Raw genomic sequence first — 16,917 nt, 5'->3', positions numbered from 1 at the left:
GAGTCATACAGACATGAATGAATGGAAAAAACAAATATCATCTCCATCTCAAAATGTTTTCAATAGTAGGAATTCAATTCCAGCTGTTTCCCATGCTTCAGCCCACTTAAACTTTTGATATGCTTCAATTTTGGGCTCATGACCTCAAATGAGCTGTTAAAGCGGATGGACGGCGTGGATAAGTCACAGACATGATAGCGGGCCCACAGAGTTTACTGCGTACGCAATCCGCTCTCCAATTTCCGAGTGCCTGTGTATCAACCGTCAGATATAAATCCCCTCCCTCGAATCTACATGCTTGCTTGAAGAAACCTTCTCAGAACGCTTACTTGAAGAAACCTTCTTTGCAGTAGCCGCAGCTCCTCGATCGCCATGAACCTATCCGCACTGCGACTCGACTCAAACCCTCTCCCATTTTCTCACTCGGCCTTCAATAATGGGGGGAAATCCAGAAGCAGTGTGGCCCCAAACCTCTTCTGCCCTTCTAGAAGCTTCCTCAGGGGGCCGCAATGCTTACTGGCTTCTTCTCCCTCAGCGGCCGTGCCGAAAGAGGCCGGGGGCGGGCCTGACCGGATCGACTCGCTGAGTCAGGTGTCGGGCGTGCTTGGATGCCAGTGGGGCGACGAAGGGAAGGGGAAACTTGTCGATATCTTGGCCAAGCATTTCGACGTCGTCGCTCGCTGTCAGGTTTATACATATTTTTCGCCTCTTTGTTTTATTTATTTATTTTTAATTTCTTCGTTTTAGTTGATGGATTAGGGTTTTCAGATTTTTAATTTCAATACATTATTATTATTATTATTATTATTATTATTATTTTAGTTTGTTTGATAAAATTCAGTTGAGAATTACGGAGAGTTATATGATCATTGCATGAACGGGTGCTAGAGTGACGATGAATGTGGGGCAAGGTATTCGGTAGTGGTAATGGTGGCCACCACCATTACCTTTACGATACGGGTCTTAATGGCTGTTATAGTCTCTGTTTTTTTATTGAAAGAAAAACCCGTATTTGCCTCGTAACGTTGATTCCCTTCACCCCCGCCCCCCCCCAAAAAAAAATAAAAATAAAAAATAAAAATAAAAATGTATTTGCCCCGTAAGAAACGATTAAGGGGCTGTTGTTACCTTTACAGGAGGTGTAAGGGGCTGTTAACAACAGTTACAAGTCAATTTTTACATAACGGCTGTTATGGCCATTACGACCCTGTTGCGTGTAACGGTTGCCACTGTTACCTCTATGTAACAGCCTTTATGGCACACCATGATGTGGGGTCCACTATTAAGACCTTTCTCCTGATGGGATCAGCTTGGATGGGCCATGCCCCAAAAATCTTCCAAGTTGGGTGGTTCCGAGCCCTTGGATCAGTGTGGTTCAAATAGTTAACTAAGAAAGAAGTACATCAATGCTCCACATTCATTGTAAAGTGGCCAAAGAATTGGATGGCTATGATATTTCATTATGAGATAGTTTTGGAGCGTGATCCATCTTTTTGGGTCCCAATTATATTCATGGCCCAAAATACCAAGATTGGAAGTTCCCAGTCTCCAACATTGGGACCTTTTCCAGTTGGATGTGGACAGCTGTTGTATTTCTAGTTGTAACTGTCTATAGAGCTGCCTTCTTTTCTGATCCTCCAGAAGCTCCCCATCCCCGTCCCATCCCATCCCCCCCCCCCCCCCCCCTCTCTCTCTCCATCATCCAACTCCTTTCCTTCTCCCAATCAACCCTCTTCCCCATCCTCTCCTCAACCCATATTTCCATCTTTATCTTTGTACATACCACCCAATACTCTTGCCTTAGCTTTTGTGCCAGCTTCCCCAGATTCCATTGCTTCTACCTGTTTGTAGGAGATGTCAAGCTTGGAGCTGTTTTCAGATGCTTTCAACGTGACCCTGCTTCAGAGAGTGATAATCAAAACTGAGCCGGCGCTTTTTAACCATCCGTCTTCGCTCTCTGAAATATCGACCAGTGGGGATCAGAATTTAGTAGCTATCATTAGAGGTAAACCCTGGATCAAGGAAGCAATGGGGCATGTGGGTAGGCAATTGGGAATGATATTCAGGGATAGAGACGAAGATTATGTGGCTTTGTTTCGTCTTGTGGTGGAGAGAGGCCGTCTTTTTGAACCTACGAAGTCTCGCTTTAAGCCATCGAAGGAATCCAAAAGGGAGCAGAGAGCTCTCCAACCTCCCCCCTTCTTCATTTTCCGACAGCGAATCCTCTGCAAGGATTGCCAAAAGGGGTTGCCGACGAAGATTAGTCTCCAAATGAAACTTTTTTCATGGAAGGTCAGAGGCTTGGGGTGCCCCCATAAACATGGGATTGTAAGAGATGTTTGCAGAAGATCTAAAGCCAGTCTGTTTCTTATTTAGGAATCCAAGCTTTAGGGTTTTTATTCGAAGTTGGCTAACTCCATTTGGGATCACAGTAGTGCCAACTGGTTGGCTCTCGACGCTCAAGGTTCTTTTGGGGGTATTATAATCTTATGGGATTCCAAAATCTAGGTCGAGGAAGATAAAGCAATATGTCTTTTTTCCGTCTCGGTCCTTCTCACAGAAGTGATCTTTGGTTTCAAATGGGGTTATCTCTGGTGTCTATGGCCCAAATTTTCCTAATATGAGGTATCTGTTTTGGTAAGAGTTGTTAGCAAACCTCCTCAGGTGGGATGCTTCGTGGTGCTTAGGAGGCGATTTCAAAGTGGTTCGTTTCCCCCATGAAAAGCTCAATTATGATCACATCTCCAACAATATGAGGGGCTTCTTGGATTGGATCCTAAGCCACGATTTGATCGACATCCTCTCGCAGATTGTTGTTTCACGTGGACTAATGGCAGGGATCCTCTTGTGATGTAAAGGCTCAATCGATTTCTTGTCTCTTGTTCGTGGGTGTTGTGCTACTTGCTGGTTGTTCAACATTGACTCCTTTGTTCAATCTCTGATCATAGCCCTATGTTGCTCGAGTTTGATCCGAAAAATTGGGGGCCCAAGCCCTTTTGCTTTGAGCTGGCATGGGTGGAAGTGGAAGGATTCCGGGATTTAGCGATGCAACGCCCCCTCCCCCTGGTATTTGGCTTTGCGAAAATTGAAATTGCTGAAGGATAAGCTAAAAGTCTAGAACCACAAGGTTTTTTGTCTTAGAGAGCAAGAGACCAACAACATCCTGTAGAACATTCAGGTTCTGGACCTCAGGGAAGAAAGTTCTCAGCTCTTGAAATCAAAAAAATTAGTGAGGGATCGTCTTCTCTCGGATTGTAGCAATTGCATTAAGGATGAAGAAATTAAATGGCGCCAATGATATAGGGCCATTTGGCTCAAGGAGGGAGACAACAACACCAAATTTTTTCATGGGGTTGCTAGCGCGAGGGCTTGTTCAAATAGAATTTGTTCCTTCTTGGTGAATGGCTTGAAAGCAGAAGATAAGGCTGTGTGATCTTTGACTCCTTCGTCTCCTATTTTACTAACCTTTTATCCCGAGGTAAAATGGTTTGTCCCATCTTGATAGTCTTCATTTCACTCATTCTCAGTTGAAGATGTTGAGATGGTGGAAAAGCTGTGCTCGGAAGATGAGATAAGGTTGATAGTTTTGTCCCTTGAAAGGGACAAGGCCTTGGGGCTAGGTGGTTTCCCAATCGCGTTCTTCCATAGCTTTTGGGAAGTGATTAAAGGGGACCTCACTGCTTTTGTATCCAATTTCGTCTCCTTGAGGTATATCCTCTCTGAATTGGGCCACAATTTTATATCTCTCATCCCCAAGGCCAAAGGTGCCGATAACTTGAAAGATTTAAGACCTATAAGCCTTAACGCAAGCTCGTACAAAATTGTCACAGAAATCCTAGCTCAAAGATTCAGAACTATCCTTTAAAAAGTCATCTCCCCCTCTTAAAGCTCCTTCATTGCTGGTAGGCAAATTCTTGATTGTGCATTGGTAGCCCATGAGTGCATTGACTCGTGCCATCGGTCAAGCTCGAAGGGTGCAGTCTGCAAGCTGGGCCTTGAGAAGGCATATGACCATGTCAATTGGAAGTTCCTTGACTACATGTTGATAAGAATTGGCCATGGAGGCAAGTGGAGAACATGGATTTAGTCTTGTTTTCGTTCTCGCTTTTCAGTCCTCAATGGTTCCTCCTTTGGCTACTTTGCAGCCTCCAGCGGCTTTTGACAAGGCGACCCATTATCCCATTTCCCTTTCCTGGCAAAGGCTCTTAGTAGAATGCTGCCAAGGGTTGAGATGTGGGGTTGTTTCAAGGCTTTAAAGTGGAGAGCATATCTCCTCGAGTTTCTTACCTCCACTCCGCAAAGACGAAAGACTTTATGGTCGACAAGTTTCGAAAAATTACCACGTGCTTTGAAGTCATGTTTGGACTTAAGATTAATATATCCAAATGCGAGGTATTAGGGGTTCATCTCTCAAAGGCTGAGGTGTTGGGGTTGGCCTCTATGTTTGGATGCCGAGCTGGTTCATTCCCCTCTTACTTTGGTCTTTCGCTGTGCATAGGCAAGCCTCTGAAACACCTCTGGGACAAGGTTATTGAAACGATTGAGCAGAAGTTATCTCCTTGGAAAGGTAGGGATCTCTCTCTTGGAGGTAGACTGACCCTTCTAAAAGCAGTCCTTTCCAATCTTCTGCTTTATTTTTTCTCCTTATTCATGTCTAAATCAGTGATTTTGAGGATTGACAAACTGAGAAGGGATTTTCTTTGGAATGGTGCTGCTTTAAAGGGTAAATTTCATTTGCTTGACTAGAATGAAGTGTGCAAACCGTATAAAGAATGGGGAGCTGGTATCAGGCACTTGAAGGATGTGAACAAAGCCCATAGGGGAAGTGGATTTGGAGATTCAGGACTGAGATAAGCAATTTTTGGTATTCCATTATCGTTGGCAAATATGACACCTCTGTTTGGTTGGAAATCAAAGTGCTCCTCTTTATAAAGCATCCGCTCTTTGGAAAGTGGTGATGTAGCTAGAGCAGGAGGTTTGGGCTGGAATTGGTTTCTCTTTAGGGAATGGATCCAGAATTCGGTTTTGGAACGGCCCTTGGCTCGGGGACAGCTCGCTACATGCTAATTTTCCAAGCTTTGCAAGCCTTGGCTCTTTGGATGCTATCTTGGTGGCAAATTGCTTCTCCGGATCTGATGGGGTTTGGATCCCTCCTTGCAGGGGAGCTTTAAATGACTTGGAGTTTCAAGATTTTTGCCAACTTGTTTCTCGTCTTCGAGAGGTTTTGCTGGTTCTCGGAGAATCTAATTCTCTTCGTTGGATGAGAGACGGATCCGGCTCCTTCTTGGTTAAATCCCTGTATGACTCTATTCGGCGAAGAAGCCCTGATATGGTTACAACTCATAGTGGTTTGGTGTGGGCATATGGAGCCCCTCCAAAGATATTTTTGCATGGTTAGCAAGTCGGGATCATGTTCTCATTGTCGACAACCTTCGCAAAAGTGGGATGGTAATTCCAAATGTTTGTATCCTTTGCTTTGGAGATGTAGAATCTGTCAACCATCTTCTACTCCGCTGCCCCTTCACCATGGAGTTTCCGGCTTCACTGGTCCGTGACAAGCTCTTTGGGAGGCCTTTTTTGTTTTTATTTATTTATTTAATAGAATAGAGATGATTTTATTAAGCAAAACCTGCAAGCAAAAAGTCAGCGGGAAAAGAATACGAAAAGGCAACAATGCCCCCAAAAGCTAAAAACAGCAACCAAGAAACAAACTATAAGTGCTTAGCCACTATTAGCATGGAAGCCCATTCGGAAGTCATAGCCGCTGCCTTTGCCATCGCTGCCTCGGCTGAACATGCCGTGTTGTGGAAACGTCTGTTTCTATCGGTCCATGTCGCCACCAAATGGCTAGAAGAGCTAATTGCCAAATAGCTTTGTTCTTACTTCTTGAGCTTCCCCCATGCCAGGCCTAAAGAAGATCCCTGACGGTACCTAGCATGGTCCATTGCATGTTGAAGGATGAGAGGAAGTGAGACCACACATTGGATGTGAAGGGACAATGAATGAAGAGACGGTCGATTGTCTTCACCGCTTGCTTGCAAATGGAACACATGTTTAGAATAATTATAGAGCGCTTTTACTGATTGTCGATTGTCAAAACTTTCTTCCTACCCACCAGCCAAACAAAGGCCTTAACCTTAGGAGGAGTGCCATAGGACTAGAAGTAGAAGGCATGATCTCCAACGGATCCCTCTTCCTTTGGTCTAATCATATTGAGTTGTGACCTTTCCATACCGTCTTGTTGCTTCCGCCAGGGGGGAGACTTGGTTGAAGCCGACCGAGGAGGGAGAGCAGCTCTTCCTCAACCTCCGTCAAATTCCTTCTACACGGAGGATTCCAAAACACTTCTAAACCATTAGAGGAAAAACTATCAACAACTTTGATGTCTTTGGAAGTTGCGAACCTAGCAAGATTAGGAAAGAGTTGGGAATGGGATAGGGGCGAGTCACCACACCCAATGTTGTCGAATCGTATGCGCATATGCGATCGCACAATCGCACATATATATATATATATATATATATATATATAGGGAAAAATTCAAAAAAATATAAAAAAATATAAGAAACTAATGAGAACTTTTCTAAGTTAATAGATAACTAATTTTACACATTTAAAATATATTTGAGAGAGATAAAATCAATTAAACATCAAGTCATCCACATTTAACAATATAGTTAATAAGAAATAACAACAAAATCAACAAGCTATTTATTTATTATTGTAGAAAATCAACAAGCTATCTTCCTTGAAACTTGAAAGTGCTTGAATCTTGATCTTCCAACTTCCAAGAGAGAGGGAATGTAGGAGAGAGAGATTAAGATCACTTGGAAGTAGGAAATACAAGAGAGAGAGAGAGAGAGAGAGAGAGAGAGAGAGAGAGAGAGAGAGAGAGAGAGAGAGAGAGAGATTAACACCACTTGTAATTAAGAAATGTAAGACAAAAATAGAGTAAGAGAGTTTTGGAGTGAGAATATTGCAAATGGAGGAGATTTCGAAGCCTTTTTATATGTAAAATGTTGTTTTTTTGCAGAAAAATAAAAAAAATTCAATGTGTCATGGCCAATATGCGATCGCATATGTTGTATGCGATTACATATGTGCCATGATCTCATATGCCATGATCGCATATGTGATTTGCATATGGATATGCGCATATGCGATCGCACATGACAACAATGACCACACCACACATCTTTCCAAAATCCAACTCTAGAATTGTCACCTATAGAAAATGATAGTCCTTTCTTAAATTCCATCTTCATAGCCACAATTGCCTTCCATATATTAGATGCCTTGTAGACAAGGTGTTCGGTATTGGTATCGGTGGGCGTAAAGGTGCCCACCGTTACCTATATGTTACCTATGAGTGATTGTTGTTTAACTTGAAAAAAAAACTTTCTAAGTAAAGAACTACTTGTGTTGAAAATGAATAAAGTCTAACATATGAGCGTGAACTTGAATAACTAACTAATATATATATATATATATATATTTACTATAATGAATGTAATGCCAAAACATCTTTTATTTTCAAGTTTTCCTTTTATTTATTATGCTAGTGCATTGTATACTTCATGATTCACGTACATTTCATTTCAATGTATAGAGTTTAGGGACTTTTATATCCTATTATATAATTTAGATACCTAACAATTTGATATCATTTCTCCCCATAGATCTTTAAAAAAAATTAAAATTAAATTGAGGTAAATAGTGTTGTCGATTCGGGGCTCATTTGGGGACCATTTGATGCCCTGAACTAGCCTCGAATTAATGCAATCTATTGGCACTTATCCCACTAATGGATTGGTGGACATTTATTGGACAGTGAAAATGAAAATATCAAATGGTCCTATTTCAAAAAACAAGTGTCTGCAAACTAACGGTGAAAATTGTAGGAGTTATTTAATTTTGGGATTGTGACTTAGCAACAATGGTCCCAAAATTTAATTGGTTAATTTTGAGTTGATATATGCCTCATGTATAAATTTTTAGGGCCATGTACGTGGAGTTCACTCGATTATGTATTATATATACATGTCATCCATCCGTTTTGTCCACTCATTTATGGGTATTGGAAGGCGGGCCACCTCGATGTATTTGTATATCCATGCCGTCAATTCGTTTTGCCAACTCATTTTAAGGCATGGTCCAAAATTTCAGGTAGATCTAAATCTTCGGTGGACCACTGGTGAGTATGCCTTTAAAAGTGGGGCCCACCTCAATGCATTTGTTGTATATCCATGTGGTCCATCCTTTTTGCCTACTTATTTCAGGGCATGGACCAAAAAATGAGGCTGATCCAAATCTTAGGTGGATCACAAAATAATGATTTAATTCCCACCATTAAAAATTTCTTAACACATTTTATTTTGGGAATAAGCTGTTATTTGTGTTCTCCCTTCTTCAAAGTGAAGGTCCATGTGACCTCATCAACAGGTTGGATGGAAAATAAACATTATAATGGGCCCTATGAAGATTTTAACGGTGGGCATTCAATCCCAATTGCGTGATCCAATTGAGATTTTGATCCCTTCATTTCAAGGATCATGCCTTAAAATGAACCAGAAAAATTATGGATGGCATGGATTTACTATACATAAATCAAGGTGGGCCCCACCCCACATAATAAAATAGTGCGTGTGCACTATGCAGCGTACACTGTAGAGTATAAAAAGAAGAAGGAAAACTGCCAGTCCATTTGTTTTTTCTGGAAAAAGAAAAGAAGAGAGGGAGGGAAATGAAAAGAAAAGAGGGAAAGAAGAGAGAGGGGACTGAAATGAGAGAGAGAGAGAGAGAGAGGTTGCTGCCACAGCAGCGCCGCAGCCCAATAAGAAGAAGAAGAAGAAGAAGAAAAGGAAAAAAAAAGGTATATATATATATATATATATATTTCCATTTTTTCCATTTTTCTTTAAGGTTATGGCCCGTAATGACTGTTATGGGCCGTTACGAACCCAAAAAACATAGGTGCCCTGTTTTGGGGCCATATCGTGTAACGGTTGATACCGTTACCGTTACGTATCGGCCGTTACGTAACCGATTTTGAATACCTTGCCTTTAGAGAGAGGAATCTATCAATTCCCATCCCCCATCCTTTTTCCTATACTTGCTAACAACAACATCCATCCAAAGACTCGCATCCTCCGTTCCGAGATGCCAAAGCCATTTCCCTACCCTTTTTGACTTGCAAACATCAACCCATCTCAATAGGTGGAATTTATTACCTTCTACTGATCCCCTCCACAAGAAACCTGCCCTTAGCCTTTCCAATCTTTCCCGAACAATGGCCTGGCGTTTGAAAATGGACATATGGTCAAGGGTCATGTTGGCAGAAGCCGCTTTTAGAAGCCTTAGATGACCAACTAAGGATAAGTATCAGTTCTTCCATTTTGAGAGTTTTCTTTTGATTCTCTCAACAACCTTATCGCATAGATGCATGGTAGGCTTGCCAATGCACAACGGGAGGCCTACATAAAAAGAGGGAAGGGCCTCAGAAGGCTTTCTTTTAGCCTGGCATGACGAAATGCTAGTGGCATTTGGACCATTTGGAGGGAGCGGGATGACTGCTGTTTTAGAAACTCTAGCAGTCCTTCCTCAGTGTATCTAAGGTGTTTTCCCTTGTAAAGGACTGGGATCCCCTTTAGGAAGTTCAGTCGCCTGGTTTGTTCTGTGTTTTCTGTATTCTTTGCCTTCGGGCTTCTTTAATATACATTCTTTACCTTTCAAAAAAAAAAAAAAAAAAAAAACTATCTGTAGGTCACAAATTGAAGTGTTAAGATTGTCCTATCAAGGAGATTTTGAGGCATAATCTATTCATGGTGGTGGGATACAGCAGATCAACAGTCTGGAATTGCTAAATGGTGGCCCCACTTGTCAGAATTGAAATACGGCTCACAGATCATAAAATTCCTCCCTAGTTCTGATACCCTTTTTAGATTCTCTTGTTTCATGCTTTAAACTCCATGATCAGCCATTGTTGAGACCTTTCCCATTCAAGGTTTCATGCTTGGAGTAAAGACAAAAGTCTGGTCTCCCTTGAGTCTTGACTTTCATGATGCTCCATCAAATCTTTGATGAGTGGATGGTAGAACCACATTTTTTTTATACAGATTATTCCATTGTTTGATGATTTCTTTAGGTTTCATAGATATGACATCCTTGTTAGTCATTGATATTCTGGCTGCTAATGTGGTTTTGAACACTAGGAGGAAAGGATGCAGGAAACATATCCAGGAACATCTTGTTTTGCAATCTTTTGCTATAGTAGTCACATTATGAATGGGAAACAAGTCCAAGAAACAGATGTGGAATGTCTCATTTAGCAATGTTTGTTATAGTAGCAATGGATTTATGTGAAACAAATTCGGAAACAGGAAGCAAGAAATATTGATATTTAAAAGGGGAAACGGGTTTTCTGCTGACTATGTTTTGAACCCTTCGATTGCTTCTAGCAGTTTAATGTGCATTTCTATGGTACTGAATTCACATTGAGTGGAAGGAGTGAAGGGCCATTGTGCTTCTTCTTTTTTTTTCCCTACCATTAGAAGAAATGAGCTCACTTGCCAGTTCCAGCTGGTTTAGTTGATCAGCATTCAGCCCATTGTTGAATGGGATTTGCCTACCTCCCGAACAAAATGCCTTTAAATTTTTTTAGTAGGGTCCATTCAAATAGGTTTCAATTGCCATTTACATCTTTTTCTAAGCAGCCCCTTAATTGGTATTATATGTTGAGCCCATGGCCAAATCGAGGAATGCTTGTCATGGTTTAAAAACTTCGATAGGATTCAAACAGCTGCATGGCCTCACAGTCCAAATAACCAAAATGCCCATTTTTTTTTTTAATTAAAAAAAAAAACCCTTCTTATGTCCATCAATGATCCAAAGTTTTTGTAATTCTGAAAACTAGTTGGAAAATTCTACTTTCATGTAATACATAGTAGAGAAGGACGGAAATGTGCAGATCAGATCAAAATGTTTTTAGCAACTTTAGATACTCAAATTAGTGCTGTATATTGGAACTGATGCTGACAATCAACACTTCGGGTGTATTAAGATTGATGAATATTGGCTGGTGACTCTCCGATGTGGTGAAAGAGCCTTGCACCAGCACAAAATATCTTATTTTCTGCTATTATTTTGCCCTTATCTGTTTATTATCTGGTATAATATGATCAGTAACTAATTGATCGCCACGTCATTTCAGGAATTATTAAATTACAAAAAATGCTAGTAATCAGGAAAAGTACTTAATGAGTCTCACTACATTGTCTGAGGGCTTGATTTCTTTGATGATGACATCATGTTCATTCATTTCTTTTCCGTTCTCAAGACAATTGAATTTAATGATCTCCCATACATTGGCTGTCTGTATGGAAATGAAATCTTATACTCGTGGTGGTTCTCAGGCACATTAGATGCTAATGTGCATATTTTATGCCTTCTAATCTCAGCGCCTTCCCTCAATAATCTTGGTAACTAAGGTTGTGTGGTTGAGGTTTTCTCCTGTTGTTTATCCAACTGCCAACGTTGCTGAATGAATTTATGAACAGCCATTTTGGGTATTCTTGCATCAGCACAATAACTAGACTATCATTTGACTCATCTGTATTGGCTTATTTATCAAATCCTGTGTACCTTCTCCCAAAAGAGCTTTGCTAAGTCCACACGTGTGTGCACCAAAGCTCATGTACATGCCACACGTGGAAGCATGGCATGATAGGACCAAGATCCAATCCATCCATCAGAATGGCACCACTATATTGATGCCCAAGCCCAAGAATCAGGTTGATCCATTGGTCAGCTGGGCTACAGTTCGCAAAACAAATATATGGCTCTGAAAAAATTGGCTGGAGTTTTCTAACCCATCCACCTGTTTCCAATATTGGGGCACACATTCTGATTAGACCATATTTTATTTTTGGAAAATCATGTACAAGTGGGACCAACCTGATGCATGGATTATATCTCGCACTTATGTGCCATGCTGGCACATGCGTGGCATGTACACGAGCTTTATTGCACACGTGTGCGCTTAGCAAAGCTTTTTCAAAAACATCTTTGGTATAATGCATTCTAGAATCAGATTTGACAAATTGTTGCTATGAGTTGCTCTCTTTTGTGGCCGCAATTTTTTTGCATGAAGATTTTCTTTTGTTTTTTGTTTTTTCCTTTCTTTGATGCAAGGGTGGTGCAAATGCTGGACATACCATCTATAATTCTGAGGGCAAAAAATTCGCTCTTCATCTTGTTCCCTCTGGAATCCTCAACAAGGAAACTTTATGTGTAATTGGAAATGGAGTTGTGGTGCATCTACCAGGCTTATTTAAAGAAATTGATGGCCTTGAGTCTAATGGGGTCTCTTGTAAGGGACGGATATTAGTATCCGATCGTGCCCACTTGCTGTTTGATTTCCATCAAGCTGTAGATGGGCTTAGAGAAGCAGAGCTTGCTAATTCTTTTATTGGGACAACCAAGAGAGGGATTGGGCCTTGTTATTCAAGCAAGGTGATTCGGAATGGCATTAGGGTGAGCGACCTAAGACATATGGATACTTTTCCTCAGAAGCTTGACACTCTATTATCGGATGCCGCGGCACGGTTCAAAGGCTTTAGTTATAGCCTAGACATGCTTCGGGATGAAGTTGAGCAGTACAAAAGGTTTGCTGAGCGGTTGGAACCCTTCATTGCTGATACTGTCCATGTCATGAATGAATCCATCAGAGAAAATAAGAAGATATTGGTCGAAGGCGGTCAGGCGACCATGTTGGATATTGATTTTGGAACTTACCCATTTGTGACTTCTTCCAGTCCTTCAGCTGGTGGAATTTGCACCGGACTTGGCATTGCTCCTAGATGCCTTGGTGATCTTATTGGAGTAGTAAGTGGAAGTATCTTTACCTCTTCTTTACCTTGGCAGAGACACGAGCAGAACCATAATTTTGCTAAGCCCACAGGCAGAGACACGAGCAGAACCATAATTTTGCCAAGCCCACATGCACCTTTGCATGTGGCAACCAATGTGGCATGCTGGCATGCGTAGTCTGTCTGTCTGTGCATTAGGCTGGCAATATGTATGGATTAATTGGCTTGTTAACATGCTGGTCCACTCATCAGGCGGGTAGACTGGGTAATGTGGACCTTTGACAATTTAATTCAAACAGTCCTTTTTTGTATGTTTTGTCCATTGGATGAGTTGACCTGCCTGATTTTTGGTCCACATCATTTTCATGGTGGGGCCCTCCTGATACATAGCTGGGATACCACACATGCTCGGTTAGCAGTTGTCGTCAGACTCCCAGTACAGGTCCATGTGGGACTTAACAAAGCTTTACCAAATCATAATGTCTCTATATTAACCAAATCATTTCATGCAGGTCAAAGCATACACTACGAGGGTTGGCTCAGGTCCCTTCCCAACAGAGATGTTGGGTAAAGGTGGTGACATCCTTAGGGTTGCTGGGATGGAATTTGGCACGACAACAGGTCGTCCTCGACGCTGTGGTTGGCTGGACATAGTTGCATTGAAGTATAGCTGCCAGATCAATGGTTTCACATCTCTGAACCTCACCAAACTTGATGTTCTGTCGGATCTTCCGGAAATTAAGTTGGGGGTTTCCTACAAGCAAATCGATGGCAAGCTAATTGAATCATTTCCAGCAGATCTTCAAGTTCTGGAGCAATTGCAGGCAAGTATATCATATCTTTGGGGTTCACTGTGTTTGGACTTGCATGATCCTATGGAAACGTTGTTTAGTGAGTGCATCTTCTTGGTTTGATATTTATCTAAAAAAAAACTTTCTGATATCTGTGCACCTTCTTAGGTTAGTACATGTGTCATGGGCACAAAATCTGAATGGTCTATGTGATGCGGCACCCCCTGAAACCCTGCGGGCCCAACTTTCAGCCCGATCCAGAAGTCTGGTGGGCAATGGCAAAAGGAAACAGTTTCCTCCCTTGATTTGCATCTCTCTTTGCTATGGCCCACCAGAGTTTTGGATCGGGCTGATATTTGGACCCGTGGGGTTTCAAGGGGTGCCACGTGACGTGGACCGTTCAGATTTTGAGCCCATGATACGCGTGCAAAGGTGCACAAGGGTGCTCACCTAAGAAGGTACATAGGTGAGCAGGCCTCTCTCTCTCTCTCTATATATATATATATATATATATATACATGTTTTTTTTTTTTTTTTTTCAATTGAGATGATACAGAGATTTGTAAGGGGAGAGAACTAAAAAAATTGAAAATTATTTGTACCAGGAGAGATTGAAGAGATTAATCTCAGCACGCTTGCCAAATGGCACAAGTGTGCTAGATTTGCTTCAATAGTTAAGGGCCATAAATCAGGTGATCCCTTGTTAAGTGAGTCCCACCCATATGAGAAAAGTTGATGGCTAGAAAGAAAATCATGGCCTATTTTTCAGCACACATGCGAGGCCCACCTGATGACTGGATCACTGGCTTTTGGGACATGGCATGTTCACATGGAGCCTCATCTGGTCTGAGTTTCACACACGTGTGCCACGTTGCCACATTTGACCTTGTCATTCTTCAAGCTCTCCCATGAATCACTTTGTCATTTCTCTTTGCATTATCCGCAAGCTTTCCATTGATCATGACAATGGTGCAATCTTCAATAATCTCTTTTGAATATTTTTGTTTATGTTTTGTTTTGTTTTGTTTTTTGTTTTTGGAAGAGAATGTTTTAATTAATCTTCAGATGTTGCAAAGTGTTAAATGCTTTTAGGTTGATTTTCTAGATCCTACCCTTTGTTTTGGATACCAGACTTTTCTGTTTGTTTTTTCTTTGTTGGCATGCTGGTGAGGTTAAAAAAAAGAAGCAGAATGTGCAGTTTGTTTAAGCTATTTCCAACACCACTGTATTAGTCCCTGTCTGGACAGGAAATCTTCTGTAATCAGGACTTATAATATAATGCAGCCGCTTCATATTTTGGTGTTGTCGCTTGCGCAAGCAAATATCTTGATTACAAGGAATGTTGATTGCGAAAGATATCCTGTCCAAACAAGCCTTGTTGTTTCCCTGCATTTTATTTCAGATGATGAAGATAAAGCAAGCACCTGAAATGGGGCAGTTGTTGGATGGTTGGAACTTTGATGTTTTCTTGATGGTTATATTTTACATTGTTCAGGTTGTCTATGAAACTCTGCCAGGGTGGCGGACTGATATTTCTTCCATCAGGAGCTACAGTGACCTCCCTCATGCCGCTCGCAGATATGTCGAAAGGATAGAAGAGCTGGTTGGCTTGCCTGTACACTATATTGGTGTGGGACCTGGCCGTGATGCGCTCATATTCAAGTAGTTACTCTTCGATGTGGATTGTTAGAGTTTCTTGCTGGTGGATTGAAATGGAGATAACGTCAGAATGAGATCTTGTCTGGGTTTCATGCATTTGATGAGCAATTCAAGTTCCAAAGAGGATTTTCTGCAGGCTTGTTATTTTCACATGGAGATTTTTACATGCTATATTTGAATTTCAGAATAAATATAGAATTTTGGGTTACTACACTGCTTCTGTATTTTGAATAGGTTTTAGTTGTTCATTGATATGAGAACATCTGATCCTATTCATCTGCACTCGTTTTGAATTGCTGACTTCTCAAGCAAACTGTTGATTCGTAGTTCAAAAACCTGACCCAACTGGATGTCTAGTTGCGTCGGGTCAACTCGAAGACTTGAACGAGTCTTTAGTTGATTTGACTCTGTATTTATTAATTAGATTTCATACATTTATTGTGTCAATAAATATTAAAATAATTATTTAAGGTTAATAGTATAAAAAGTAGCCACAGGAATGAAAAACCTGGGTTGTTTCCTGTTGGTTAGGAAGGTGACACCTGTAGGACATGTGGCAGGTTTGGTTTGAATCCTAGGTGTGGCCCATCCTCTCCCAAGATGGTGCGACCCTTACTGTGGGGCCCACTTTGATGTCCATCTGTTTTCCAGATCATTTTATGGCATGAGCCCAAAAATGAAACAGATCCAGATCTCAGGTGAACCATATTATAGAAAACAGTGGTAATTGAACACCCCCACCATTAAAAACATCCTAAGGGTCCACTGTAATGTTTATTTGAAATCCATCTTGTTGAAAAGGTCACCCAAACCTGGATAAAGGGAAAAAAACAAATATCAGCTTCATGAAAAACTTTTATGGTGCAAAAAGTTTATATGGTCATTCACCACTGTTTCCTATGGTAGGATCCACGAGAGATCTGTATCCGCTTCATTTTTTGGCTCATACTCTAAAATGATTTAAAAAAAAAAATAGTATATCAAGGTGGGCCCCATGGTAATGGCGGCACTGTCTTGGGTGAGGCTGGGGCGGCACCTAATCCGCTCCCATTGAATCATGTTATTGTATTTTAACTTCCAACTTTTCACCAAACAAGTGACTCAGCTTGTATTGAGTTTCTGAGTCAGCGTCTACTGGACAAGTCCTTATCGAGTCAAGACTTAGTGAGCCAGGGAGCGAGTTTCCTAGTGAGTTGAGTCAAAATCTTGCTACTCTAGGCTGAGTTTTGAGTCCAGTCACAAATATCTTGACCCTAAACTTTTGTGGTCTTGTGGTACTTAAAAGTTTTCAATGGCGTGTTTAATTCCACTGTTTAGTGAAACAGATATATCATGGTGGGCCCACATAGCTTACACACTCGCTAGTTGGCCAGTACCGGGGTCACAGCCAGAACGCATCACTTTCCAACATACTTTGCTAGGATGCATCTCTAACAGTGATACATGGCCCAAGGGCCTGCATTAAATAACACCTGGTCATGCCCTCAACGAATCCACTTCCTCGTAAGGGAGATATAAAATTTCCAATTTTCCCATTGGAGGGATACTTATTACATGGTGACTTGGTGGGACCACCCCACGTGGTGAGCAACATAAGATCC

At 41.3% G+C, this 16,917-nt stretch overlaps 1 protein-coding gene across 1 annotated transcript; it reads left to right on the top strand.

Annotated features, from left to right (window-relative positions):
* Positions 1-231: 231 nt before the first annotated feature.
* LOC131222523 (adenylosuccinate synthetase, chloroplastic) lies at positions 232-15,598 on the top strand. The gene is made up of 4 exons (XM_058217632.1): positions 232-687; positions 12,190-12,882; positions 13,379-13,690; positions 15,153-15,598. The coding sequence occupies exons 1-4, from the start codon at positions 373-375 to the stop codon at positions 15,321-15,323; spliced, it is 1,491 nt and encodes a 496-aa protein (XP_058073615.1). The 5' UTR covers positions 232-372; the 3' UTR covers positions 15,324-15,598.
* The last annotated feature ends 1,319 nt before the right edge of the window (positions 15,599-16,917 follow it).

This window comes from Magnolia sinica, chromosome 13 (genome assembly GCF_029962835.1).
Source record: "Magnolia sinica isolate HGM2019 chromosome 13, MsV1, whole genome shotgun sequence".
NCBI classification, from domain to species: domain Eukaryota; kingdom Viridiplantae; phylum Streptophyta; class Magnoliopsida; order Magnoliales; family Magnoliaceae; genus Magnolia; species Magnolia sinica.
This window is presented reverse-complemented; position numbering and strand designations above follow the sequence as displayed.